At 54.0% G+C, this 27,915-nt stretch overlaps 2 protein-coding genes across 5 annotated transcripts; both read right to left on the reverse strand.

The window, feature by feature from the left end:
• Positions 1 to 1,656: 1,656 nt before the first annotated feature.
• ASB10 (ankyrin repeat and SOCS box containing 10) lies at positions 1,657 to 11,227 on the reverse strand. 4 transcript variants are annotated; one of them, XM_038755824.1, is made up of 5 exons: positions 10,897 to 11,227; positions 9,903 to 10,170; positions 9,181 to 9,706; positions 5,610 to 5,723; positions 4,765 to 5,126 (listed from the first exon to the last, which is right to left on the reverse strand). In XM_038755824.1, exons 1-5 carry the CDS (start codon positions 11,213 to 11,215, stop codon positions 4,941 to 4,943), a joined length of 1,413 nt encoding a protein of 470 aa, XP_038611752.1. In that variant the 5' UTR covers positions 11,216 to 11,227; the 3' UTR covers positions 4,765 to 4,940. The 4 variants fall into 4 exon arrangements, with proteins under 4 accessions (XP_038611754.1, XP_038611752.1, XP_038611751.1 ...); XM_038755823.1 differs by having other exon boundaries at positions 9,181 to 9,736; XM_038755825.1 differs by having other exon boundaries at positions 4,945 to 5,157; positions 9,181 to 9,736.
• A 2,174-nt stretch (positions 11,228 to 13,401) lies between these two features.
• Positions 13,402 to 27,893, reverse strand: IQCA1L (IQ motif containing with AAA domain 1 like). The gene is made up of 19 exons (XM_038755476.1): positions 27,883 to 27,893; positions 27,031 to 27,358; positions 25,584 to 25,703; positions 24,512 to 24,697; positions 24,352 to 24,423; positions 22,349 to 22,554; positions 21,140 to 21,224; positions 20,673 to 20,831; positions 20,486 to 20,561; positions 19,779 to 19,885; positions 18,396 to 18,488; positions 17,690 to 17,745; positions 17,274 to 17,356; positions 16,257 to 16,364; positions 15,926 to 16,125; positions 15,098 to 15,184; positions 14,354 to 14,531; positions 13,982 to 14,220; positions 13,402 to 13,516 (listed from the first exon to the last, which is right to left on the reverse strand). Exons 1-19 carry the CDS (start codon positions 27,891 to 27,893, stop codon positions 13,421 to 13,423), a joined length of 2,490 nt encoding a protein of 829 aa, XP_038611404.1. The 3' UTR covers positions 13,402 to 13,420.
• Positions 27,894 to 27,915: the final 22 nt, after the last annotated feature.

The raw sequence follows: 27,915 nt of genomic DNA on the forward strand, positions 1-27,915 counted from the left end.
CCCTCCCTTTGCCCTACCCCTTTCCCCTCCCTACAGCACTTGTGTATATTTGTACGTATTTATTACTCTATTTTACTAATGATGTGTACATATCTATAATTCTGTTTATCTATTTTGATGCTATTGACACCTGTCTACTTGTTTTGTTGTCTGTCTCCCCCTTTTAGACTGTGAGCCCATTGTTGGGTAGGGACTGTCTCTATCTGTTGCCGAACTGCACTTTCCAAGTGCTTAGTACAGTGCTCTGCACACAGTAAGTGCCCAGTAAATACGATTGAATGAATGAATTAGAGTTGGTGGACACAGTCCTTGCCCATTAGACAGACATTAAATTACAGATAGAGGAAATGAGTGAGTAAGTGAGAAGCAGCATGGCCTAGTGGAAAAAGCAGAGGCCTGAGAATCAGAGGACCTGGGTTCTAATCCTGACTCTGGTCATTGCCATGTGACCTTGGGTAAGTCATTTAACCTCTCTGTACCTCAGTTCTCTCAACTGTAAAATGGGGATTAAATACCTGTTCTCCCTCCTACCTAGACTGTGAGCCCCATGCAGGACGGGCTGAGTCTGCCCTAATTCACTTGAATCTACTCCAGCGCTTAGAACAGCATCTGACACATAGTAAACGCTTAACAAGTACCATTAAAAAAAGGGCTGGGACCTGAGGGTGGGGTGAACATCAAGTTATTAAGAGGTACAGATCCAACTGCATTAGGACGATAAGGGTGGAGAAATGAGGGATTAGTCAGGGAAAGCGTCTTGAAGGAGATGGGATTTTAGGAGGGCTTTTAGGATTTTAGGAGCTTTTAGGATTTTAGGAGATGGGGAAGGGTGGTGGTCTGTGGGATGAAGGGGGAGAGAGTTCCAGGCCGGAGGGAGGATGAGGGAAAGGGGGAAAGGGGTCAGTGGTGAGACAGATGAGATCGAGATACGGTGAGTAGGATGGTGTTATGAGGAGCGGAATATGCATGCAGCTTGAGGTGTAATTGGAGGTCACCAAGGGAAGTAGGAGAGGGAGAGAAAATTGAGTGCCTTAAAGCCGATGGTAAGGAGTTTTGTTTGATGCTGAGATGGATGGGCAACCACTGGAGGTTTTTTGAGGAGTGGGGAGAGGTGGACTGAAAAGCTTTTTTAGAAAAATGATCTGGTCACCAGAGTGGAGAGGCAGGGCGGTCCCTCTTCCCCTTGAATCCCCATATTTCTCTCCTCCACCACCACCTCTACGTACCTCCCCGCCTACTCCCCCACCCCAAACATCAGCATTCCCCGCCAGCCGGCACAGCTGACCCTGGAATCCAGCCCTCTGGGCCAATTACCCATCAGCACCACCACTATCAAAAGCCTTTATTAAGTGCTCAGAAAGCCTTTATCTGCATGTGACACGGTTCTGGGTGTTAAACCCATGGGATTCTTGCCCTTGAGAAGTTGATAATAATAACAGTAATAATGATGACATTTATTAAGTGCTTACCATGTGCAAAGCACTGTTCTAAGCGCTGGGGAGGTTACAAGGTGATCAGGTTGTCCCTCGGGGGGCTCAGAGTCTTAATCCCCATTTTACAGATGAGGTAACTGAGGCACAGAGAAGTTAAGTGACTTGCCCAAAGTCACACAGCTGACAATTGGCAGAGCCAGGATTTGAACCCATGACCTCTGACTCCAAAGCCCGTGCTCCTTCCACTGAGCCACGCTGCTTCTCATACTGATACTATTGACAGGGACCATATTGACATATGAAGGATGTATACTTAACTGAACGAACACTCAGTGCACCCATTAAATAAAATATTTAACATTTTATGAACTTCTGCAAATCAGAGAAGTGCGTTGTTGGAGTTGTGGGGTGGCGAAAGTTATCCTCACGCCCCTAGGGACAGGGGTGACAATCCCAGCCCAGTTTGCCAGCTCTGTTGTAGACAGCAGGCCTGGGGTGGGGTTGGAGGGAGAATCGAGCAAAGAATAACTTGAAATGGTCCTGGTGAGAGATGACCAGGGTGTAGACTGTGGCTGTAATAACAGAAGGGACAGATTACGGTTATTTAACAAGAGAAAAGTCACAGCAGTAGACAGAATATGTGGATTCTAGACTGTAAACTCCTCTAGACTGTAAGCTGCTTTGGGGCTGGGAACGTGTCTATCAACTCTGTTGTACTGCACTCTCCCAAGCGCTGAGTACAGTGCTCTGCACCTCGTAAGCAATGAAGAAATACTATTGATTTATTGGAGTGAAGAGCATGGATGACTCTTCTTCTAGAATAGCCCTACTTCCCTTCTTCAGCCTACCCTCTTTTCTATCAATCAATCAATCGTATTTATTGAGCACTTACTGTGTGCAGAGCACTGTACTAAGCGCTTGGGAAGTACAAGTTGGCAACATATAGAGACAGTCCCTACCCAACAGTGGGCTCACAGTCTAAAAGTCTACCCAAAGTCCTCTTCCCTCTCTCCCTGACCAGGGGGCTTTCTCTGCACTTTTGGCCACAGCCCACTCTGCCCCTCTTGGGGCCCACCCTCACCTTGTGGGATTCTGGGAGGGAGGGTGGGTTAGACTTGAAAAGGCAGGGACATATGTGCATTGGCACGGACCCTGGCATGGCTGGGACCTGCTATCCCTAGGAAGCTGGCAGGAGAAACAGTGTGGCCTAGTGGATAGAGCCCGTGCCTGGAAGTCAGAAGGACCTGGGTTCTAATTCTGACTCCGTCACTTGTCCGCAACTCATTTAACTTTTCTGTGCCTCCATTACCTCATCTGTCAAACCCCCATATGGGACAGGGACTGTGTCCAACCCAGTTTGCCTATATCCACGACAGCGCCTGGCATGTAGCAAGCGCTAAACAAATACCGCAGTTATTATTATTGTTAGCCTTAGCTGGTTGGGGAAGTTAGAAAGGAAGATAGTCCTTCCCCAGGAAGTCTCCTTTACCCCTGAGGGTGTGGGGGTTATGGTGGTGGGGTGGTTGGGGGGCGGGGGGGGTGTGTGTGTGTGTGTGTGTGTGTGTGTGTGTGTGTGTGTGTGTGTGTGTGTGTGTGTGTGTGTGTGTGTGTGTGTGTGTGTGTGTGTGTGTGTGTGTGTGTGTGTGTGTGTGTGTGTGTGTGTGTGTGTGTGTGTGTGTGTACGTACGCGTGCGCTCCCCTCATCCCATCTCTTTGAACCTGGGGGCTTCTGGAGGGCAAGGACTGTTTCTGATGTCCAGGCGCCTGGTACTCTCCTCTGCCCCAGCGATTCAGCTGACTGGCTCGATCAATCGATCAAGGGTCCCTTTACCATCACCTTTAAAGCATTTGTCAACTCCCTCTGTCCTAGCTTACCTCGCTGATCTCCTACCACTACCCAGCCCATCTGCTTGGCTTCCCTAATGCCAACTTACTCACTGTGCTTCCATCTCATCTGTCTCGCCGCCGACCCCTTGCCCACATCTTCCCTCTGGTCTGGAACTCCCTCCCCCTTACATCAGATAGTCCACAACTCTCCCCACATTCAAAGCCCTCCTAAAATTACACCTCCTCCAAGAGGCCTTCCCTAAGCCCTCATTTTACCTATTGCGCTCCCCCTTCTGCGTTGCTTATGCACTTGTATCTGTACCCCTTAAGCCCTGGTATTCACCCCACCCTCAACACTTAGGTAGATATCCTTATTCTCTCCCATTTTCCCTATCTGTAATTTGTTTTAATGCCTGTCTTCCCCTTTAGACTATAAGTGCCTAGCGGGCAGGAATTGTATCTCCCAACTCTGTTGTATTCTCCTAAGTGCTTACTACAGTGCTATGCACACAGCAAGTGCTCAGTAAATATCTTTGATTGATTTCCTGTATGTCCCAAAGCCCACCGAGTCAGAGACAGGAGAGCAGAGGCAAGGCGATCTCCCAGATGTGGGATTAGGAGGCAGTGAGGGGCAGGGAGTCCACGGTAACCCTAACCCAATCGGCCTCCCATGGGCTCCAATAATTCCATCTGAAATCATGATGGGCACAGTGTCCCCAGCATTCAGAATCTAGGCAGCTCTGGCCCTGGAGAACTGTAAATGAATCTCTAGAGTTGAATTCCCAGGGGCTTGGGCAGTAAGGACTAACTGAGGGTCTGTGAGACCAGAGATCACTTTGGCAGGGGGGGTGTCCCAGTTTTTCTCATTCCTAGAATCACTGACCCGGAGTTCTGATGCCCCACAAGAAGCTCAATCTAGTGGCTGGACTGTGGGAGGTGAAGCTCCGGGGATCTAGTTGGGGGCTGACTCCCCAGTTCTTGGCAGGGGCATCTCATCTGTCAGGGTGGGAATGAAGGGAAGGGACACAGGGCGGTCATAAAAGAAGGTAGACTATGCCAGATCCTGTGGGAATCTCCGTCCCTCCTTCCCAGGATTGATTCTCTCCCTGCCACCCCAATATTACTAATTATTCATTATTAATAATGGTATCTGTTAAGCTCTTACTATGTGGCAACCCTGACCCAAAACATTTATGTACATATCTGTAATTTTATTTATTTGTATTGATGTCTGCCTCCCCTACTCTAGGCTGTGCCTTCATTATGGGCAGGGAATGTCCCTGTTTTTGTCGTAGGCACTTTCCCAAGCACTTAGTACAGTGCTCTGCACACAGGAAGTGCTTAATAAATACGATTGAATGAATGAACACCGTATTACATGCTGGAGTAGATACAGGATAATCAAGTTGGACGCAATCCCTGTCCCACATGGGACACACATTCTAAAGGGGAGGGAGGAAAGGTATTGGACACCCATTTTACCGAGGAGGAAACGGAGGCCCAGAGAAGTGAAGTGACTTGCCCAAGGTCACCCAGCAGGTAAGAAGCAGGGCTGAGAGTAGAACGTAGGTCCCCCCGACACCTAGGTCTGGGGTCTTTCTGCTCGGCCATTCTGCCTCCCAGGGACCCCCACCTCCACCCATGAAGGCTCCGTGGCCAGGCCCAAGGCATGGGACTCCCTCAGTAGAGAATGTCCTCGAAGTCCAGCTGCAGATAACGGAGCAGGCGAGGGGGAAGGGGCAGGCGGGGCAGGGCCTGGGGCAGGCGGTCAGCCAGGTGTGAGCGCAGAGCACAGCGACTCAGGTGCTTCAGGGAGCGTGGTTGTCCCGTCAGGGAGAAGAGGGAGGAGTAGAAGTTGTCGTATTTCTGGAGACAGAGACGGAGGATAGGGGCAGAGCTTGGGGGTGGGAAACAATCAGGGGGAGGGGGAAAAGAGGATGGTAAAGGGGAGAGGAACAGAGTCTGGGAGGCTGATTAAAGTCAAGAGAGGAGAAAGGTCATGATAGGTCCGACGGTGACCTTTCTAGGAGTCAGGCCTGTGGGGTGGGGTTGGAGGAGGAGTGGATGTCTAAGAGAGTCTCATGAAAGTGGGGATCATCTTTTGGGGACTCCCAGGATCCAGGGTGGGGGGTCTTTGAGAGGCTAGAGGTTGGGAGTTTCCTTTGGTCTGGTCTATGGGGAGGGTCTCTCTCAAGTTGAGTTTCGTCCTTAGGAATCTCTCAGGTGTCTCCTAGGTTTTCTCTCTCAGGAGAGGGGGCCACTCTAGGAAACCCTGAGGATTGGAGGGGGGCTCTAAGGGAACCCCACTACAAGGGGATGGGGGTTCCTCGGGGGGTCCCTGGGCCTCACCTGCATGACTTCAGGGGACATGAGGTCCTTGGTCGCTTCTGGCAGCTGCACACGGCTGTACGTGTTCATCAGAACCTCGATGGTCCGCGGAGACGCACACCAGCGCTCCAACACCTGAGTCAGGGGACAACGGACCCAGGCCGCACACGTGCACGGAACACGCCCTCACACGTCAGTGTCCATACAAACCTCCACACACACGATCATCCCTATCTATCCTCAGCTTCTCCCAAGCCGACATCCGGAGCCCCAGATACCATCGCATCGGCCCAGTTAGAGGCACCTGTAGACTCCCAGAATCTCTCAGAACACTGTATTAAGCACCTCTAGAGGGAAAGAGGATCTACTTTATTTTTAACTCTGATATCTACTGAGCTTGTAGTCGACTCCTGGGGCAGACATAAGGTGAACCGATCAGATTCAGCCCCTTTCTCTTAGATTTTTTGGAATCTACGAACTCTGTGTGATGTATTCTCCCAAGTGCTCTGCAAACAGTAAGTGCTCAATAACTACCTTGGATTGATTAATTGATGGGGACCTGTGTGTATTATCATTATTAATGGTATTTATTGAACATTTACAATGTGCAGAACGTTCTACTAAGCGCCTAGGAGAGTACAAGACAACAGAGTTGGCAGACACGTTCCCTGCCCACAAAGAGCTTACAGTCTAGAGGGGGGGACAGATATTAATATAAATAATTTATGAGATACAATTTATAGATATGTACATAAGTGCCTGTGGCGCTGAGGGTGGGACGAATAGCAAACACCGTGCTTAGTACAGTGGTCCCCCGCATCTTACCTCCTTCCCTTCCCCACAGCACCTGTATATATGTATATATGTTTGTACATATTTATTACTCTATTTATTTATTTATTTTACTTGTACCTATCTATTCTATTTATTTTATTTTGTTAGTATGTTTGGTTTTGTTCTCTGTCTCCCCCTTCTAGACTGTGAGCCCACTGTTGGGTAGGGACTGTCTCTATATGTTGCCAGCTTGTACTTCCCAAGCGCTTAGTACAGTGCTCTGCACACAGTAAGCGCTCAATAAATATGATTGATTGGTCTGCGCACAATAAGACCTCAATAAATACCACTGAATGATTGACAGGAGCCTAATTCCCACCCGTATAGTCTCACCCAAGGCTTAGTACAACGCTCTGCACACCGTAAGCACTTAATAAATACTATTACTTAGGAGAAGCAGCGTGGCTCAGTGGGAAGAGCCTGGGCTTTGGAGTCAGAGGTCATGGGTTCAAATCCCGGCTCCACCACTTGTCAGCTGTGTGACTTTGGGCAAGTCACTTCACTCCTCTGCGCCTCAGTTCCCTCGTCTGTAAAATGGGGATGAAGACTGTGAGCCCCCCCCGTGGGACAACCTGATCACCTTATAACCCCCCCCAGCGCTTAGAACAGTGCTTTGCACATAGTAAGCGCTTAATAAATGCTATAATTAATAAATGCTATCATTATTACTTCTACCGCCCTGAGTGGGGCTCACAATCTAAGCGGGAGGAAACATGTCTGGCTTCCGTTAACTTCTCCCAAGCACTTAGTACAGTGCTTTCCGCGCAGCAGATGCTCCACGATTGATTGGCACTTACTATAAACACCAGCTGGGGACCCTGCCTGGGAGAATTAGGGGGATCTGGGAACGTCAGTGCTGACCTCTGACCCTCTTCTCCCTTGATCGCTTCAGGCTCAGAATGCTCTGGGACAAGGGGAATGAAGCAGGACTTCCCCTCTGGAACCAGTCATGAGGCTGAGCTCATGGGGGGCCCAGAAGAGCCTCTCAAGGGGAGAGGGGAAGAAGAGGAGTGCAGATCGGTGTGGACCCTGGAGGGGTGAGGCCAGCAGCCCACTGGCCCCATCCCCCTCCCTCCTTCCCATGCTGGGAGGTCATCGGTTATCAGGGCCCCTGTCAGATTACAGGGGATTGCTCCTCTCCTAATCATCTGGTGTTAATAGGAGATTAATTAGTGTTAATTGTTGATTTTCTTGTATTTTCCCAAAGGGGAGACCAATCTGCCGAACTCTGGGGCTGGTTAATTATTCGGTCTTGTCTGGGAATCCAGACAGATGCTTAACCATTTGCAAACAGGGGAGAGGCAGGGTGGGGCCAGATCAGAGAAGCCACTATTCCCTGCCACACACTAACCCACGAGTTTGGTCACATCTCACCCACGGCCCGGCATTCAGCGCCCAGAAGTCTGTCGACAGTGTGAGAAGCGGTGTGGCCTAATGGAGGGAGCACGGGCCTGGGTGCTAATTCCGGCCCCTCCCCTTGTCTGCTGTGTGTCCCTGGGCAAGTCGCTTCACTTCTCTGAGCCTCAGTCACCGCATCTTAAAATGGGGATTAAGACGGGAAGCCCCATGGGGGAACATGGACTGTGTCCAAACCAATTTGCTTGTATCCACCCCCGTGCTTTGTATGGTGCCTGGCACTTAGTAAGCGCTTAACAAATACCACGGTTATTATTATTACCTGATTATTTTACATCTATCTCCTCGGGCAAGCAGCACAATGCTTGGCACACAGTGCTTAATCAAAACTACAAAGAATTAATTAACTGGCGGGTCTGAGTCGCTCTGAGGTTTGTGGTCTCTGCACCCCTCTAACCGCTGGGAGCCTGAGTTTCCGTTGGGCGATATGGAGTCTGGCAAGGGCCAAGTAACCCTGAAGTTCCACTAGATTTGCAAGCAGGTTGAGCTCGCTTCCCCCTTCCCCGACTCCCCAGTTTGGCCTGGTTCAGAAAGTCTCGCTGCCCCTTTTCCCCCAAGAAAATCTCACACACTTTGCTGCAGGGCAGAGAACTGCAGGGTGGTCTTCTTTTTTTAAATGGTATTTGTTAAGCGCTTATACAAGCTAATCAGGTAGGTCACGGTCCCTGTCCCACGTGAGGCTGTCTTAAGCCCCATCTTACAGATGAGGACACTGGCCCAGAGAAGTGAAGTCAGTTGTCCAAGGTCACCTAACAGACAAGCGGAAGAGCCAGGACTAGAACCCAGGTTCTTCTGACTCCCAAGCCTGTGTTTTATCCACTAGGCCACACTGCTTCTCTGGGCTTGCCTGCTTCCTGGGGCAAAAGAGGACATAACTTTGGCAGTTGCTGCACTGGCTTCAAATTTCCTAACACAAAGCTTCAGTGGGTGCCCTCCTCCCCGGAGGTGGAGGGATTTTGTCCCCAGGAGGAGGGATTTTGTCTCCACCTGACCCCATCCCGCTGACCTCTCCTCCCTCTCCCTCCTTCCCTCAGCTGACGCGGTCCCCGCCCCTCCCCAGCATCCCTAAGTCATCCTTTCCTCTTCTCCCACTCCCTTCTGCGTCCCCCTGACTTGCACCCTTTATCCATCCTCCCTCCCAGCCCCACACCACTCACATCCATATCTCTCATTCATTGCATTCTACTAATGCCTGTCTCCCCCTCTAGACTGTAAGCTCGTTTTGGGCAGGGAATGCCTCTGGTTATGTTCTACTGGACTCTCCCAAGTGCTTAGTACAGTGCTCTGCACCCTGTAAGCACTCAATAACTACAACCGAGTGAATGAAAGAATGAATGGGTACCTTGGGCAGGGCCCCGGGCCAGATGCGGACGGCGCCATGGTTGAGCAGGGCCCGGACGAGGTGCTCCAGGCCGTGCGTCTGGGTGGGCAGCGGGCCCTGCAGGGCGCAGTGCAGGGCGGTCAGCCCGCTGTAGTCCATGGAGTTGGCGCTGGCGCCCCGGGCCAGGAGCAGCTCGGCCACCGCGGTGTCGCCATGGCGACAGGCCAGGTGCAGCGGGCGGCGCCGGTCCTGGTCGGCGGCATCGGCGGTGGCCCCACTGGCCAGCAAGAGGTGGCACACTTGGAGGCGGTGGCCGGCGGCCTGCCCGGCTCCCTCAGCTCCTGGGGGCGGGCTGGGGCTGGCACAGGCGGCCAGCAGTGGCGTCTGGCCCGTGGCATCCTGGGCGTCTGGGTGTGCCCCCCGGGTCAGCAGCAACCCGACCAGCCCGGTCAGCCCGGCGCGGGCCGCCACGTGCAGGGGTGTCTCTTCCTCCTCCTCCGAGCGGCCGTCCACCTTCGCCCCAAACCTCAGCAACAGCTCCGCACATCTGGGGGTGCCCCCCTCCCCAACGTTCAACCTCCCCCACCCCCTGGTTTAGCATGCAGCCCCCCATCCTGGCGATGCCCCACCCAGCCACCCCCGCTTCCTCTGGTCAAGGGGCTGGGGAGTGAGGGCTGCCCCCCGCCAGACCCTTGGGGAAGCCGCCCCTTCCCCTGGGAAAGATGGGGTGGAAGGTCACTCACTCGAGGGCACCAGGACCCTGACACAGGTGCAAGGGGGGTCTCCCGTTCTCATCCAGGATGTTGGGGTCGGACCCCGCGATCAGCAGCAGTCGGACGCAGGCAGCGTGGCCGGAAGCGCAGGCCTCATGCAGGGCGGTGCGGCCTCCGGGAGCCCGGTCCGGACGGGCCCCGCGCCTCAGCAGCAGCTGCAGCACCTCGAGGTGGCCCCGGCCGGCGGCCACGTGCAGGGGGGTGGTCAGCTCCTCCTCGTAAGTCAGGGACCACAGTCCTGGCCGGGGGAAAAAAGGGAGGGAGACCTTATGGCCTTCCGGGAGGGGGTAGGGACTGTAAGCTTGTCGTGGGCAGGAAATGCATCTGTTGATCCTCTCCCAAGCACTTAGTACAGTGCTCTGCACACATGAAGCACTCAATAAATACAATGAATGATGCAGGGGAACATCAGTTCGGGCTCACCGCTACACTGTCAATCAGTCGATCGATCATATTTATTTATGTTAATGGTATTTGTTAAGCATTTACTGTGTGCAGAGCACTGGACTAAGGGCTTGGGAGTGGACAACACAACAATATAGCAGACACATTCCCTGCCCACAGTGAGTTTACAGTCTAGAGGGGGAGACAGACATTAAGAGAAATAAATAAATTATGGATACGAAGTACTGTGGAGCTGGGAGTGGGGGATGAATAAAGGAAGTGAGTCGGGGTGACCAAGAAGGGAGACGAGGTTTGCTTCATCTCTCCGCTCCCAGGCTCTGCCCCTCCAACTGGGTCCCTAGCCCACCAAGCCCCCTGCCCCACGGAGTCCTCAGCCTACTGGGCTTTCACTCTTCCATTCCCCAACCCTCTGTCCACCGGGCCCCAGCCCCGTCCTCCCCTCAAGCTCCACTGAACCACCACTTCCACCTCTTCGAGCACACGGATCACTGGGCCTCCAGCCCCCCCAGTCCCCCAACACCCCCTCAGGCCCTTAGGCCACCGGGCCCGCAGCCCATACTCAGAGCCCGGATGTTGTAGCGGAAATCCCTCCATCGCTCTGGATCACTGGTGTCAAAGACGGTGTCGGGAGCCAGGCTGGTCCCAGGGGTAGCCAGCAGACGGGAGACTGTGCCCACGTCCCCATTCAGGACGGCCTGCCAGAACTCCAGGGTCGGCCCCGAGGCCGTCCGGGTCACCACGGGCCTCAGGCCCTGTTCCTGACCCCTGTCGAGGCCCTCCGGCCTCGCCACCAGCCTTGCACACAGCCCTTGCCCCGGGTTGTCCCCCAGCTCCTCGGCAGGCTTCCTGCCCTCGCCTGGAGGGGACCAACTCCCCATGCAGCAAAGGAGGGGAATGGGGGTGGGGTGAGGAGGGAGACCAAGGCAAAAAAGGGAGGAATGAGAGAGGGAAGACCGAAGCCGAGGAAGAAGAAGCGAGAGGGGAGACTGAGGCAGAGAGATGAAGGAGGAGCTAGAGGGGAGACTGAGGCAGGGGAAGGAGGAGGTCGAGTGGAGACAGAGGCAGAAGGAACGAGAAGGGAGACAGAGGCAGAGAGATAGAAGCGGTGAGAAGAGGGAGACAAGGAAACAGAGTAGGGATAGGGGTATAGGGTCGAAGTTGGGGGCCGCTCTCTCGTAGCCCATGGGCCGCTGGTCAGGCTGTAGTGGTCCAGGTTTTTGTAGCAGTCGCCGCAGCAGCTGCTATTCTGGGCACCCCGTGACACCGGGAAGGGGCCAAGCTTCCAGGACGGGGCGGTGGTTCTGAGTGGGGAGGAGCAGTGGGGGACGGAGAGGAGTCCTGGCTCCGGTCAAGGCCACCCTCGGGTGTCCCAGCCCCTCTCACCCATCTGGTAGCAGGTCCAGCGCGGCTCCGCCCCCCGGCTCTCCAGCAGCAGGTCAGCAGTGCTGCCCGGAGGGAACAGGCCCTGGAGGCGGCCCAGGTCCCCCGTGTACAGCGCGTTCTGCAGCCCCATGTCCCGGCTCAGCAGGGGCGCCTTGCGGGAGGATGGGGGGACCCAGGGGGACCCCCACAGGGGAGAGGCCCGGGAGAGGGAGCCTCGGGAGAGGGGAGAGGGGCATGGTTGGTGGTCCTGGCTCCCCTCCCGGAGCTTGCTTCCACCAGGCAGGGCCAGAGCTGGGGATGGAAGGGACGGCTCCGGGAGAAGGACCAGGCCCCTGGGGGAGCGGGACTCTGAGCTGCTCGGAGCCGGTAGCTGGGTGGGCACTGGGAAGCATTTGGGCCTTGTGGGCGGGTAGCGGGGGGCGGGCCGTGACGGAGGAGGGTACTGGAGGGGTGAGGGCAGAGCCTATAAATAAGCCAAGGGTGTCTCAGCTGCCAGGCCCCAGGGTGGGGGTGGGGGAGGACAGTGGGGAGGAGGGGAGAGTGAGAGAGGCAGGACTGACCGTCTCCTATCTGGGCAGAGGCAACACCGGCAGGGGGCAAGCAGAGAGCTGGACACTAGTCACTTTCTGACAGCCTGGACTACCATGGCCTGAGCAGTGGCCCATGGACTACCGGGAGCGGCCTCCAGCTTTGACCCTTTACCCTGTCCTACTCTATTTCCTTGTCTCCCTCCTCTCTCTCCTTCTAGGTCTAGGGGTGGGGGAGGAAGCGGGGGCCGGTTTCCAATCCGGAGGGAGGAAGGGCTGAGGGCCAGGGTAGGGGGACTAGGCCCAATTTACAGTCGTGCCTCCGGCTGCCTGGGGCCGTGAGGGACCGCTCACCCCCGCCACCCCACACCGGCCACGGCTCCCACACTGCCCCCATCTTTCCGGCCCAAGCCCCGTCCTCGCGGCCAAATGGTCCCTAGTAATAACTGAGGTATTTGTTAAGCACTTACCATGTGCCAGGCACTGTACTAAGCACTAGGGTAGATACGAGCAAATCAGGTTGGACACAGTCCCTGTCCCACATGGGGTTCACATTCTGGAGAAGCAGCATGGCATAATGGAGAGAGCAGAGGCCTAGGAGTCAGATGGTCATGGGTACTAATCCCGGGTCTGCCACTTGTCTGCTGTGTGACCTCGGGCAAGTCACTTCATTTCTCTGGGCCTCAGTTTCCTCAATTGTAACTGTGAGCCTGATGTGGGACAGGGACTGTGTTCAACCCGCTTTGCTTGAATCCACCCCAGTGCTTAAGTGACACTGTAAGTGCTTAACAAATGCCACAATTATTATTATTAACCCCATTTTACAGATGAGGTAACAGGCCCAGAGACGTTAAGTGACTTGCCCAAGGTCACACAGCAGACATGTGACGGAGGCAGGATTAGAACCCGGGTCCTTCTGGCTCCCAGGCCCGTGCTCTGCCCACTAAGCCCTGCTGCTTCTCAAGGGACAGGACCCAACAGACAGTCATAGGAACATTGGCACCGTAACTGTTAAAGCCATAAGCCTAAGAAATTTAAATCTAAACAGGGGGTCTCGTAAGTCAAACAACTTCTGAAAAATCATGAAGAAGCAGCTCAAGTTTCATCCTGAAACTTGCCCATTCTGCCACCCTCTTCCCACCCGGACCCCCACCCTCTCTCCTGCGTGATCTGTCACTTCTTTTTCTTGTCCTTCATCTCCTGGGCCTCAGCCTGCTCCTGGGCCACTGTGCGTCTCCTCCTGCCCAGGGGAGTCTTGTTGTACCAGTCCTGGCGGGTGGAAGGACAGGGAGGCGTTGGGAGAGCCTTGGGGGGGACTCGACGGATCGGGAGGGTCCTCTTTCTCCCCATGTCCCTCGGTTTCCCCTCCATATTCTCCCGATACACGGCATCGGCCTCCTCTCCGAAGCGCTCAGTACACTGCTCTGCACATGATAGGTGCTCAATAAATATCACTGATTGATTGATTCCAGTTCCCCACTCGCCTCTCAGTCTTTCTCTCCTGGACTCCCTGCTCCCTTCTTCCCTCCCACCCCTTGGGGACCCTCCCCATCCTCCACCAGGGCCCTAGGCTCGTTGTGGGCAGGGGATGTGTCTGTTAATATTATATTGTACTCTCCCAAGCGTTTAGTACAGTGCTGTGCACACCGCAAGTGCTCAATAAATACGACTGACTTGACCCAATTCCCTCCCTGTGTTCGTCACTCCCCCCGCATCCTCTGGGGCCAGCGATACCCTCAACGCCTCTTCCTCTTCCGGGTACACGGGATTCATCTTGGCCAGCTGCCCCAGGAACTCGGTGGGCATCAGGGGTCGCCTGGGCAGCTGCAGGCGACGGCGCTCGGTGAGCACGGCCTGAGCGGCCTGGACCAGGCTGCCGCTGCTGTAGCCGTCCGACACCTTGGCCAGTCCGCTCATGTCCAGCGAGCAGGCCAGCGGGCCCCCGTGCTTCTCCATCAGGTGCTTCCAGATCACTGTGGGCCGGGAGGGGTGCCGGGAAATGGACCCAGGCCCAGGGGAGGAGGCGATCCGAGGGTGGGGGAGGAGGACAGAGAGGGAGGGGGAGGAGGAGGATGGAGAGGGGTCCCCCGGCGCCCCCGGGCCCACCATAGCGGGAGGCGTAGTCCGGCTGCAACAGCATAAGGATCCGCTCGTAGGTCCGGCCCAGAGCCCTGATGTCCGCGGCCTGCGGCCTATCGGTCGTCCCAATGAGCATCACCCGGTCGCCGGGGCGTAGCAGCCGCAGGGCCTTGGGCAGGTCCTTCCTCAGCCGCTTGGGGTCCATCTGCCCAGATGGGGGGCAATGGGGGAGGGTTCAGGCAGCGACCCCTCCAAGGGTCGGGATGTGCCCCCCCCCCCCTCGCCCAGCCCCATAGCACTTATGTCCACCTCTGTAATTTATTTATTTCTATTAATATCCGTTTCCCCATCCAGAACATAAGCTCTTTGTGGGCAGGGAATGCGTCTATTATAATGTTTATTCATTCAATTGTATTTATTGAGCGCTTACTCTGTGCAGAGCAATGTACTACGCGCTTGGGAGAGTACAATATAATAATAAAAAGACACATTCCCTGCCCACAACGAGCTTACAATTTAGAGAGGGAGACAGACATTAATACGAATAAATGGCAGATGTGGACATAAGTACTTTGTGGCTGGGGGGTGGTGGAGGGAGGCGGATGAATAAAGAGAGCAAGACAGGGTGAGGCAGAAGGGAGTGGGAGAAGAGGAAAGGGGAGCTTAGTCCGGCAACTCTCCCAAGTACTTAATACAGTGCTCTGCACACAGTAAGCGCTCAATAAATACAATTGACTGACTGACTGACTTCTGGCCCCCGCTGCTTCTGACCTCCTTCTCTTCCTTGGGGACCTTCTTATAAAACATCTTCTCTGCGTTCCCGACCCAGATCACGGAGGGCTGCAGGAGCCGCGCCACCTGTTCCGGTGAGAGGTCAGAATTCACAGATCAGAGGTTCAGGCTCTTCCTGGGACCACTCATGCTCTCCCCACGACCCGATGTGCTGCCAGGAGGGGACTCGGGGCCTGCTGGGTGGGAACCCTCTGGGAGACTGTTGGGTTATTGTCATCACCTTGCCCCCTCCTACTTCACCTCACTACTCTCCTAGTACAGCCCAGCATGCACATTTCTCTCCTCTAATGCCAACCTGGATACTTTCTATCTCACCGCGGACTTCCCGCTCTCATCCTGCCTCTGGCCTGGAAGACCATCCCTCCTCAAATCCGACAGACATTCACTCGCCCCACCTTCAAAACCTTATTGAAGGCACATCTCTTGCAAGAGGCCTTCCCCCACTAAACCTTCCTTTCCTCATCTCCCACTCCTTTCTGCGTCGCCCTGACTTGCTCCCTTTATTCACCACTCTCCACCAGCCCCACAGCACTTATGTCTGCATCTATAATTTACTTATATTAATGCCTGTCTCCCCCTCTAGACTGTGAATTCGTTGAGGGCAGGGAATGTGTCTGTCATATTGCTTTGTTGGACTCTCCCAAGCGCTCAGTATGGTCCTCTGCACAAAGTAAGCGCTCAATAAATACGATTGACTGATTGATCGACCTCCTGGAGGTGATGGCTCTGGGCAGAGTAAACGGTCTGTCCTGGGAGGCGGATGAGTCTCGGGGGACTGGGGCGGGGGGCTGCGACCCCCTGCCTGACCTTGAAGACCATGTGCAACATCATCTGCAGCCCACTCTTGCCCGGGTATTTCCCCACCAAGTTGTCGGGCGACAGGTCAAACAGGTTGGCGCCGGTCTCTGTGCAGACGGCGTGTACCAGCATTCTCTTGCCCATGCCCGCGGGGCCAGCCAGCAGCAGGGAGCGGACCAAGGGGGCCAGCTTGTGGGCCTCCAGCGAGCCTGGGGTGAGGCAGGGGATGGGTGGTATACAGGGAAGGGCCATGGGGGAGAGCCCCCAGCATTAGGGGTTGCCCCTATTGTGCCCAGAGTTTCCTCGGCTGCCCCCCTCGCTCCCGGTTCTCAGCACTCACCGAGCCGCAGGACCCCGTATAGAGCCACGTTCTGTCGGACGGCAAGCAGGGAGGGTCCGGGGTCCGCTTTGGCCTGCAGCAGGGGCGATCCGAGGTAGAGGCAGTCACCTGGGGGAGGAAGCCATTCCCTGGGGGATGACGGGCCTTTCCACCCTTGGCTTGGAAGACCCTTTCCCCGGGAACAGGGTATCAATCAATAGTACTCATTTAGCATCTGCCGTAGGCAGGGCACTGTACTAAGCACTTAGGAGAATTCAATAGAATGAACAGACCCGTTCCCTGCCCGTTGCAGTCTAGCAGGGGAGCCGAGCATTTAATGATTTGCAAATGTGGTATTTTTCTTAAGACTTACTATGTGTCAGGCACCGTACTAAGCGCTGGGGTAGATACAAGATAGTTGGGATGGACACAGTTCCTATCCCTCTCTGGGCTCACAGTCTTAATCCCCATTTTACAGATGAGGGAACTGAGGCACAGAGAAGTGACTTCCCAAGGTCACACTGCAGACTTGTGGTAGAACCGGGGTTAGAACTCGCATCCTCCGACTCCTAGGCCCGGGCTGTTTCCACTAGATCTTGCTGCTTCCCAATAGTATTCATTGAGTGTCTACCATGGGCAGGGCACTGTACTAAGCGCTTATGAGAATCCAATAGAATTAATAGACCTGTTCCCTGCCCATTGTAGTCTACCTGGAGAGCCAAGCATAAAATGATTTACAAATGTGCTGTTTGTTCAGCACTTATTATTGTGCCAGGCACTGTACTTAACACTGGGGTATATGCAAGATAGTCAGGTTAGTCACATCTTGAGCTCACAGTCTTAATCCCCATTTTACAGATGAAGTAACTGAGGCACAGAGAAGCTAAGTGACGTGCCCAAGGTCACACAGCTGACAAGGGGCAGAGCCCAGGTCCGCTGACTCTCTGGTCTGTGCTCTTTCCACAAGGCCACTCTGCTTCTAGGAGGAAAAAGTGCTCCAATAGCAGACCCTGTAAACTCTCCAGGGCCGAGCCTCACCGATATAGTCCGACAACTTCACCGACTTGTTTTGTTTGAGGAGGCCCTGCATCACCAGCTCTTCGTACAAAGACTCCAGGGTTCTGAAGGGGAGAACAGAGTTGCTTTGGGGTGGAGGGGGTCCCCAGTGGGACTGTGCAGGTGGGAGGGGCTGCAGCGGAGAACGGGCTCAGGAGAAGAGGGGTTGAGTGGAGGGCGAAGGGGAATAAGGGAGGGTCAACAGTGGAGGGGACGTGGTTGGAGGATGCTGGGAGGGGGAAGGGCTGGGGGATGCTGAGAAGGGACAGGATTGGGGGGTGCTGGGTGAGGGTAAAAGTGAGTACAGTGCTCTGCACACAGTAAGCGCTCAATAAATACGATTGATTGATAAAATGAAAAGGGGATTTGGAGAAACCTGGAGAGGGACACTCCAGCACCTGTCTGGAGTGAGATCTTTCTCCTTCCTCCCTCCTGTCTTCCCTTTGTCTTTTTTCTAGTTGGGCATAAATAATAATAATAATAAGCACTTGCTATGTGACAAGCACTGTTCTAAGCTCTGGGGTAATAGTAATAATAATAACAATGGTATTTGTTAAGCGCTTACTGTGTGCCAAGCACTCTTCTAAGCGCTGGGGTAGATAAAAAGGTAATCAGGTTGTCCCACATGGGGCTCACAGTCTCAATCCCCATTTTACAGATGAGGTGACTGAGGCACAGAGAAGTGAAGTGACTTCCCTAAAGTCACACAGCTGACAAGCGGCAGAGCTGGGATTAGAACCCACGACCTCTGACTCCCAAGCCCACGCTGTTTCCACAGAGCCACGCCCTAGATACAGTCAATAAACTGGATGCAGTCCCAACTTCACAGGGGGCTCACCGTCTAAGAGGGAGAACCGGTTTTAAATCCACATTTTACAGATGCAGAAACCGAGGCATGGAGAAATGAAGTGACTTGCCCAAGGTCAGACAACAGCAATTGGCAGAGCCGGGATTAGAACCCAGGTTCTCTGACTCCCAGGCATTTTATCTTTCCACTAGACCACACTGCTTCCACTCACGGCCTGGTTCTCCAGCAGTACCTCACTCCTCGCCCCTCCCAGAATGAGGCCCCTTTGCCCGCACCCATCCCGGTCCCCCTGGTACCTTGCTCTTCGCCTTTTCCTTGTCTGTCTTCCACTCTTCCCTATCTACGGCCAGGCGCAGATTCCGCAGCTCGTACTGCATCAGCTCGTCCACCTAGAGGGGAGCCGGAGGGCGGGAGAGGGGAGCGGGGCCGGGGCAGAGGGTGGACTGGACCAACTTCTTCCCGGCCAGGAGGAAGAAGAGGATGGGGCTTGGGGTGGAGGCAGAGAGATGAGAGTCTGACAGAGATAGGCGGGGAAGGATTAAGAGATCTTCCCCTTTTAGACTGTGAGCCCACTGTTGGGTAGGGACTGTCTCTATATGTTGCCAATTTATACTTCCCAAGCGCTTAGTACAGTGCTCTGCACATGGTAAGCGCTCAATAAATACGATTGATGATGATGATGAAGATCAGACCAGAGCTAGAGGAAGGGGAGGTGAGGCAGAGCTGAGGAGGGAGACGATTTGGGCTAGTGGATGGGGCCTGGGGCCTAGGAGTCAGAAGGACCTAGGTTCTAATCCTAGCTCTGTCAGTAGTCTGCTTTGTGTGACCTTGGGTAAATCACTCCTCTGCCTCAGTTACCTCATCTGTAAAAAGGGGATTAAGACTGTGAACCACAGGTGGGACAGGGACTGTGTCCAACCTGATTATTTTGGATGCACCCCAGTGTTTAGTATAGTGTCTGGCACATAATAAGGGCTTAACAGAAATGTTAAAAAATTAACTATGGTATTTATTAAGCATCTTCTGTGTGCCAAACACTGGGGTCAATACAAGAAATTCAGATTGGATACAGTCTCTGTTCCAGACAGGTGATGATGATGGCATTTATTAAATGCTTACTATGTGCAAAGCACTGTTCTAAGCGCTGGGGGGATACAAGGTGATCAGGCTGTCCCACGGGAGGCTCACATTCTTCATCCCCATTTTACAGATGAGGTAACTGAGGCCCAGAGAAGTGAAGTGACTTGCCCAAAGTCACACAGCTGACAATTGGCGGAGCCGGGATTTGAACCCATGACCTTTGACTCCAAAGCCGGGGCTCTTTTCCACTGAGCCACACTGCTTCTCAGTGTCTCAGTCTAAGAGTTAGGAAGCACAGGTATTTTATCCCTATTTGAAACTGAGGCACAGGGAACTTAAGTGACTTGCCCAAGGTTACTCAGCAGGCAAATGGGAGAGCTGGGACTAGAACTCAGGTCACCTGGCTCCCGGGTCCATGTTCTTTCCAACAGGCCACATTGCCTCCTTTCCTGTTAATAACCTTGATCTTCTTTCCTGCTCCCACTATTCGTAAATACTTTTGGCGGGCTGGAGCTAGGGCCAGAAAAGGTCACAGCAGGGGTGATAGGGAATGCGGGGGGGTGTCCCCACCGGCCCACTTGCTCTTCCGACCCACCAACCTGCACTCGGATCTCGACCTCCACCTCCTTCCGCTTCAGCTCCCAGGTCATCTCGGTGTTGTGGCTCTGACTGGGATTCGGGCCCTCTGCCAGCTGATGCCATAGCCCTAACCAGGGTGGGACAGATGGGGGCTGGACGCTCCCCCTCCACACCCGCTCCCCAGGGCCCACTCCCCAGGCTGCCCTGGCCAGACTGAAGGCCACAGGAAATCAGAGTCCTCTCCTCTGTCCGACCTCCAAGAATCTCCTCTCCAGACTAATTTTTTTAATGGTATTTGTTAAGCACTTACGATGTGCCAGGCACTATTCTAAGTGCTGGGGTAGATACAAGGTAATAAAGTTGGACACAGTCTTAATCCCCATTTTATGGATGAGGTAACTGAGCACAGAGAAGTGAACTGAAGTGCCCAAGGTTACACAGCAGACAAGGGGCAGAGCTGGAATTAGAACCCAGGTCCTATTGATTCTCAGGCCCGTGCTCTACCCATCAGGTCGCGCTGCTTCTATTGATAAATTAATGATAAACTGGACGGATCAGAAACCTACCTACTCACCTCCCCAGCACCGGGGGTCCCCAGCCTCCCCTCGGCACCCACCTGGTGTCTTCTTGATGCTGGGAAACCTCAAGACCGAGTATCACACCCAGACCTTCTCACCTAGGTAGGCCCTCCCCAATTTTCCCCAACTTTTCCCTCCAGGCCTCTCACTCATATACTCCTCGTGCACAGTGCTGATGCCTGGCAGAAATTTGGACGGTGCCATTTTCAGCATGGTCTCTTCCTCCTGGAACAGAAAAATCTCTTCTTCCCGAAGCCCTGCTCCGGCACCCCCTCCTTCCCTCCTCACATGGCCTTTCCCCTCTCCGACCTGCACCCTCCCGGATGTCTCACTCACCCCCTTCTTGGCCTTCCCTGGCTTCCCTTCCTCCTCCTTTTTCTTCTTCTCTTTCTCTGGTTTTTCTTTCTCTTTCGATTTTTCTTTTTCCTTTGATTTTTCCTTCTCCTTCTTTTTGTCATCCTCCTCCTCCTTCAGGTGATCCAGCTCAATTCTCACCTGGACCCGGGGGTGATGGGGAATTCAGTCTCAGACTCTGCATCTTCCCAACTTCAGAGCCTCCGGGGGTGAAGTCGGGTGGAGGCCCTGAGGACCAGGGAACTGCAGGATGTTGGAATCGTGTGGGCACCGGGCTTTTGGTGGGGGGGTGGGTTGGGTCACCGTCACTCCAGCCTCCCCTGGGCATCCTCCTCTGCCCCTGCCCTTCCCCGGGGGCAGCCCCGCCCTCCTGCAAGTGCCTCTCAATCAATTAATCGTATTTATTGAGTGGCTTCTGTGTGCAGAGCACTGTACAAAGCATTTGGTACCTGGTCCGGAGTCTTCTCCAAAAAGAGCACTTGGGAACCACCGATCTCTTCGTCCGGGTACTCGGGGAACTTGCCAGTGAGGTGACTGAATGAACAGAGGGACGGTTGGATAGATGTGAGCAGGCATAGGGAAGGAGGAGGAGGATCTATGGGATGGGCAGGAAGTGGGGGAAACATGGGATGGGAGGTGGCATGAAGAGGGAGATGGATGGGGCATAGGGATGGTGGGCTCTGCCCCTCCATTTGGGTAGTGCCTAGGCCTGCCCAGGTATGGGAATTGGCACCAGCTGCTACTCTCAGGGCAATGAAGGCATTTGGGATAGGCTAGAGGCAGTCAGTTAATCGTATTTATTGACCGCTTACTGTGTGCAAAGCACTGTACTCAGCATTTGGGAGAGGACACTACAAAACAATATAGCAGACACACTGACTAACTCATCAGTGAGCAGGGTGTGTGTCCATTTGCTGTTGTATCATACTCTCCCAAGCGCAGTGCTTTACACACAGTAAGAGCTCAATAAATATGACAATGAATGAATGACACATTCTGTTATACACAGACACATTCTGGGGAGCAGAGAAGCAGCTTGGCGTAGTGGTTAGAGCACGGGCCTGAGAGTCAGGAGGTCATTGGTTCTAATCCCGGCTCCCCCACTTGTCTGCTGTTTGACCTTGGGCAAGTCACTTCTCCGGGCCTCAGTGATCAGTAAGCGCTCAATAAATACGATTGTTTGATTGATCTCATCTGTCAAACGGGGATTGATGCCATGAGCCCCACATGGGACAGGGATGGGATTTGCTTGCCTCCACCCCTGTGCTTAGTACAGTGCCTGGCACACAGTTAGTGCTTAATAATAATGTTGGTATTTGTTAAGCGCTTACTATGTGTCAAGCACCATTCTAAGCCCTGGCTTAGTGGAAAGAGCCCGGGCTTGGGACTCAGAGGTCGTGGGTTCTAATCCCGGCTCTGCCACTTGTCAGCTGGGTGACTTTAGGCCAGTCACTTCACTTCTCCGCGCCTCAGTTCCCTCAACTGTCAAATGGGGATGAAGACTGGGGGCCCCACGTGGGACAACCTGGTAACCTTGTATCTCCCCCAGCACTCAGCAGTGCTTGGCACAGAGTAAGCGCTCAACAGATAGCATCATTATGATGATGATGATGAGAGGAGGGAGCAGGGAGGGACGAGGGGCGAGGGTGGGCACGGACTGGCATTCGATGAACCACTGGCGGATGTTCTCCTTCATCTCCTCGCGGATTTCGGAGCCCTCGGCTTGCAGCACGAAGTTTCGCACCTGGTCCAACTGCAGCTGGTATTCCTCCTCCTCCTCCGCCTGCCGGAGTCGCTTCTGCTCCTCCCCGATTTGCACCCGCAGCTGTGCCCCCGAAGGACCCACCAGGCCGGGCCCCGCCGCCTGGGGTGAGCATAAGGCCTCTCAACCCTATTTTTTCAACGCTTACCGTGTGCACGACACTGCCCTAAGCGCTTGGGAGAGGGCAATCCAACAGACAGGAGGGTGAGGGGCGGAGAGGCTAGGACTGGCCGGACCCTCGAGAAGAGGGGGAACTTGGAAACAGGGGGGAGGGGGCTGCCAGGCATACACACACACACACATATACTCTCCAAACACACTCGCACACATTAGGCGGGCAGCAAAGGCGGCATCAGGAGAAATTGCGTTCGGAGCCGAAATTCGTCTCTGTAAATTACTCTGATAATGAGTTTGCGAGATGCATCTGGGCCGGCTCCCTGCCCGCCCCCCGCCCTGTCTGTCCCCCCACCCTCCCCAGCAGCAGCTCCGTGTCGGCAGTCGTACTCGCAGCCACTTTCCCGCCTCATTGACTCCCAAATGTATTTTAAATATCACTCTGCGCAGAGACAATTACTGAAAACGCTGAGCTCACACTGCTGATGGGCCCCGGCCGGCCCCGGCTCATTCCTCACCTAGCGCGCCCGGCCCCCGCCCGTTATTTTCCCCCGTAGGCCCCGCCCTTATTTAAATGATGATGGCTTTTGTTAAGCGCTCACTAAGTGCCAAGCACTGTTCTAAACGCTAGGCTAGATACAAGGTCAACAGGTTGTCCCACGTGGGGCTCCCAGTCTTCCTCCCCACTTTACAGATGAGGGAACGGAGGCACAGAGATGTGAACTGACTTGCCCAGGGTCACGCAGCTGACAAGCGGCTGAGGCGGGATTAGAACCCACGACCTCTAACTACCAATAATAATAATAATGATGGCATTTGTTAAGCACTTACTTACTATGTGCCAAGCACTGTTCTAAGTGCTGGGGGGATACAAGGTAATCAGGTTGCCCCACATGGGGCTCACAGTCTTAATCCCCATTTTACATGGGGATACAAGGTGATCAGACTAGACTGTGAGCCCACTGTTGGGTAGGGACTGTCTCTATATGTTGCCAACTTGTACTTCCCAAGCGCTTAGTACAGTGCTCTGCACACAGTAAGCGCTCAATAAATACGATTGATTGATTGATCAGGTTGTTCCACATGGGGCTCACCAGTCTTAATCCCCATGTTACAGATGAGGTAACCGAGGCACAGAGAAGTTAAGTGGCTTGCCCAAGGTCACGCAGCTGACAAGTGGCAGATCGGATCTCCATTTTACAGATAAGGTAACAGGCACGGAGAAGTGAAGTGAATTGCCCAAAGTCCCACAGCTAAGTGGCAGAGCTAGGATTAGAACCCATGACCTCTGCTTCCCAAGTGACTTTTGCCACTAAGCCACACTGCTTTTCCCTCCATAGGCCCCACCCTTCCCATGACAAGCCCCGCCCTCCCCTGGCTCTGCCTCTATTTCCCCCCGAGGCCCCATCCACTCCAGCCTCCGACCCTACTCCACCGCGGGCCCCCCACCTGTGGTCCTTCCTACCCATCCTCACCCCCACCTCTCTGTGGCCCTCCCGACCCGCCCCAGCCCTATCCCCCACTTATCTGTGGCCCTTCCCAACCCCCCACCACTTCACTCCCCTCCATGGCCCTTGGAAGGGGTGTTGAGGGGTCTTGGTGGGAACTCCAGCGTGGGGTCCCTTAAAGGAAAAAGCCCAGTGTCCAAGACCCCCAGCCCAGCCTATGTAGTGGGTCCGGACCCACGTTCCAGCCTAAGGCTTGGGGGCCTAGGGGGCTCCTGGCCCTGCCGATTGACTGATGAATATTAACTGATTGACCCAGGCAGGCTGAGGGCTTGCTGACCATGCCGATGAACTCCATCTCCATCTGCCGCTCCAGCTTGGTGAGCTTCCGCTGCAGAAACCCCTTCCACACCTGGAGTTGGCAGGGGGAATCAGAGGTCAGCTCCGGGCCTCCTCCCTCCAGCCCCGTAGGGAGGACTTCCCGGAGCCGCTGGGACTACCTTCTGGATGCAAAGAGCAGCCTCCTCATGGCTGCACTCCTTGGCCACCCTCTCCCGGGCCCGCCGCTCCCGTTCCTCACTCTTCCGGATGTCCTTCATGAAGTGGGCCCGGAGTCGTCCCTGCCGGGCCCGCTCTGCCCGCTGGATCAGAGCTATCGCCTCTGATTGGCACATGGCGGAAGTGCCCTGGAGGGGCAGGCATCAGAGTCAGGGCAGGCCGGGGCAGGTCTGGCTACCGCGCCCGTTGCTTCTGGCTACCATTCATAAAAATCGTAGTATAATAATAATAATAATGATGGTATTTGTTAAGCAGTTACTATGTGCAAAGCGCTGTTCTAAGCGCTGGGGGGATACAAGGTGATCAGGTTGTTCCACATGGGGCTCACCAGTCTTAATCCCCATTTTACAGATGAGGTAACTGAGGCACAGAGAAGTTAAGTGGCTTGCCCAAGGTCACACAGCTGACAAGTGGCAGAGTCAGGATTCGAACTTTTAGACTGTGAGCCCACTGTTGGGTAGGGACTGTCTCTATATGTTGCCAATTTGTACTTCCCAAGCGCTTAGTACAGTGCTCTGCACATAGTAAGTGCTCAATAAATACGATTGATGATTGATGATGATGACCTCTGACTCCCAAGCCCATACTCTTTAAACTGAGCCCTGCTGCTTCTCTACCTGTTTTTTGTTTTTTAAATGGTATTTGTTAAGCGTTTGCTATGTGCCAAGCACTGTACTAAGGTCTGGGGTAGATACAAGCTAATCAAGTTGGACACAGTTCATATCCCACGTAGGGCTCACAATCCTAATCCCCAGTTTACAGCTGAGGCAATTGAGGCACAGAGAAATTAAGCGACTTGCCTAAGGTCACACAGCAGGCAAATGTCAGAGCTAGGATTAGAACCCAGGTCTCTCTGACTCCCAACCCCGGGCTCTTTCCACTAGGTTATGCTGCTTCCCCACAAGTCCAGGTGCTTTCAGACCAGGGAAGTCTCCTGTCAACTTCTGGAGATGATTGGGAAGGGGGTGGAGGGGTCAGGGGTGGGAGACTGGGGTGGGGTTCTCTCTGCCTCACCCAGAGGGGTTGCTGGGGCACCATTCTCTGCAAGATATCCATCAGCAAGAGCTCCCGGTTCTTCAGCGCTTTTTCCTGCTCAACCAAGAAGTATTTGGGGATCGGGATCTCCAAGTCGACCTTTAGGGGGTGAGGTGGAAGATCAGGGGTCAAGAGTCAGGGGGGCTTCCTCCCACCAGTCCATCCTACCTTCAGCCAGAGCCAGGAGGGATTGGGAGAGCCCACAGTGACTTATAGTGGTCGCTTCTGTCCTTTCCCCTGTCCTTGGGGTGCTCTGCCAGCCCCCGCTCCCCTCCAAGTCCTGACTCAGGGAGTGGTGATGGTGGCTTTTGCCCATTCATTCATTCAGTCATAGTTATTGAGTGCTTGACGTGTGCAGAACACTGTACTAAGTGCTTGGGAGAGTACAATATAAAAACAGACACATTCCCTGCCCACAAGCTTTCTCCCCTACGCTGAAGGAAGGTGATGTTTTATTTTCTTCCCACCCTCACTTCGGCTCCTGGCCACTGGTGAGAATTTGTCCCCTGGGACCCTCTCCTTCATCCCCACCCCTGCTTAGAACAGTGTCCCTGTTTTAAATCTTAAAATAAGACTCCTTCCCCTTAGCAGAACCTACGGCCCCAACTTTATTTTTTTTAAATGGCACTTGTTAGGAGCTATGTCTCAGGCACTGTACTAAACTCTGGGTAGAGACAAGATAATCAGGTTGGACACAGTTCATGTCCCACACGGGGCTTATTGTTTCATCCATTTGACAGATGAGGTGACTGAGGCACAGAGAAGTGAAGTGACTTACCCAAGGTCACACAGCCGTACTTTGGGTGTGAGCCCTTTGTGGGACAGAGACTGTGTACACCCTACTTAATTTATATCTACCCCAGTGCTTCGAACAGTGTTTACACATAATAAGCCCTCCTTTTCTTTACCTCCTTTCTGCGCTGTCCTGACTTATTCCCCTCCTCCCGGCCCCACAGCACTTATGTACATATCTGTAATTTTATTTATATTAGCGTCTCTCTCCCCCTCTAGACAGTAAGCTCGCAGTGGGCAGCGAATGTGTCGGTTATATTGTTCTATTGTAATCTCCCAAGCGTTTAGTATGATGGTCTACTAACAGTAACCGCTCAATTTGTCAAATTGACTGACAATTATTTTAAAAAACCAAAAACTGGCAGAAGTGGAATTAGAGCACAGGTCCTCTGGCTCCCCCAGGTCCATGGTGTTTGTAGAAAGCCACTCTGCTTTTCACAGTTTCTCCTCTCCCTCCATGCCTTGTGGCTGGTGGGATTACTAGTATCTCTACCCCTGTGGGGCACCTCCAGCCTGGCATGGTTGATGGGGTTGGTCAGGCCTTCCAGAGGCTGCTCTAGCTGATCTATCCTCCCAGATCAGGAAGTTCCCCCCATCGTCTAACCTCCATCCCTTCCCAGCCCTCCCTAGGTACCGGGGTCAGTTTCATGTCGTGCAGCACAGTGTCCAGGCAAGGGTACTCAGTGAGCTCCGCCTCCACCATCTCCTCCTTCAGCTCCAGGACGCGCCCGATGATCCCGTCCAGGAGTCGCCGCACCAGCCGCCGCTTCTGAGGCTGCACGAGCTGGTCGTACACGCTGTCCAGTCTCCGCAGCAGCCCCAGGTAGCGCAGGAAGAGCAAGGAGAGGGTGTGCACGAAGGAGGACCGATCTCGCTCGGGCACGGGGGCAGGAGGGGGCAGCTCTTGGGACAGGAGCTCCTGGAGGGCCATGTGGGACTGGGCCCAAACCTGCTGGTAGGCCCTGGGGGGGCGGGTGGGTGGGGAGGATAGGGGGGGACAGGGGAGAGAGAGATCAAAAAGGGGAGAGACCTGTATATATGTTTGTACATATTTATTACTCTATTTATTTTACTTGTAGATAGCTATTCTATTTATTTTACTTTGTTAGTATGTTTGGTTTTGTTCTCTGTCTCCCCCTTTTAGACTGTGAGCCCACTGTTGGGTAGGGACTGTCTCTATATGTTGCCAATTTGTACTTCCCAAGCGCTTAGTACAGTGCTCTGCATATAGTAAGCGCTCAATAAATACGATTGATGATGATGATCAAATGTGGGGATGGGGGGGCAGCAGGCGTCCGGAGTGGAAGAGTTGGGGGGTCAGAGTGATAGGGCAGGGGTCAAGGGTCAGGACCCCACAGAGCTGCAGGTGGAGACCAATTCAACCCCCTCTGTTGTATTGTACTCTCTCCAGTGCTCTGCACAGTAAGCACACAGTAAATACCATCGATTGGAAACCAGGAAGCTTTGGGTTCCCTGCCCCACTCACCCCTCTGACATGGTGCTGTGCCGGCTCCCAGCT

Source organism: Tachyglossus aculeatus, chromosome 13 (genome assembly GCF_015852505.1).
Source record: "Tachyglossus aculeatus isolate mTacAcu1 chromosome 13, mTacAcu1.pri, whole genome shotgun sequence".
NCBI classification, from domain to species: Eukaryota; Metazoa; Chordata; class Mammalia; order Monotremata; family Tachyglossidae; genus Tachyglossus; species Tachyglossus aculeatus.

Excerpts from the sequence above, each read along its gene's own strand:
- ASB10 (XM_038755823.1), bottom strand. The coding sequence starts at position 11,215 with ATGGGGAGTTGGTCCCCTCCAGGCGAGGGCAGGAAGCCTGCCGAGGAG. Across the intron at positions 5,724-9,180 it reads GGCCCGGGGCCCTGCCCAAG|GTGTTGGAGCGCTGGTGTGC; the intron begins GTACCCATTCAT and ends CCCCTGACTCAG. Across the intron at positions 5,127-5,609 it reads TGTCCCCTGAAGTCATGCAG|AAATACGACAACTTCTACTC; the intron begins GTGAGGCCCAGG and ends CTCTGTCTCCAG.
- IQCA1L (XM_038755476.1), bottom strand. Across the intron at positions 20,832-21,139 it reads TGGAGAAGACTCCGGACCAG|GTGAGAATTGAGCTGGATCA; the intron begins GTACCAAATGCT and ends CCCCGGGTCCAG. Across the intron at positions 17,746-18,395 it reads AGGAAAAGGCGAAGAGCAAG|AAAAAAGACAAAGGGAAGAC; the intron begins GTACCAGGGGGA and ends ATGCCCAACTAG.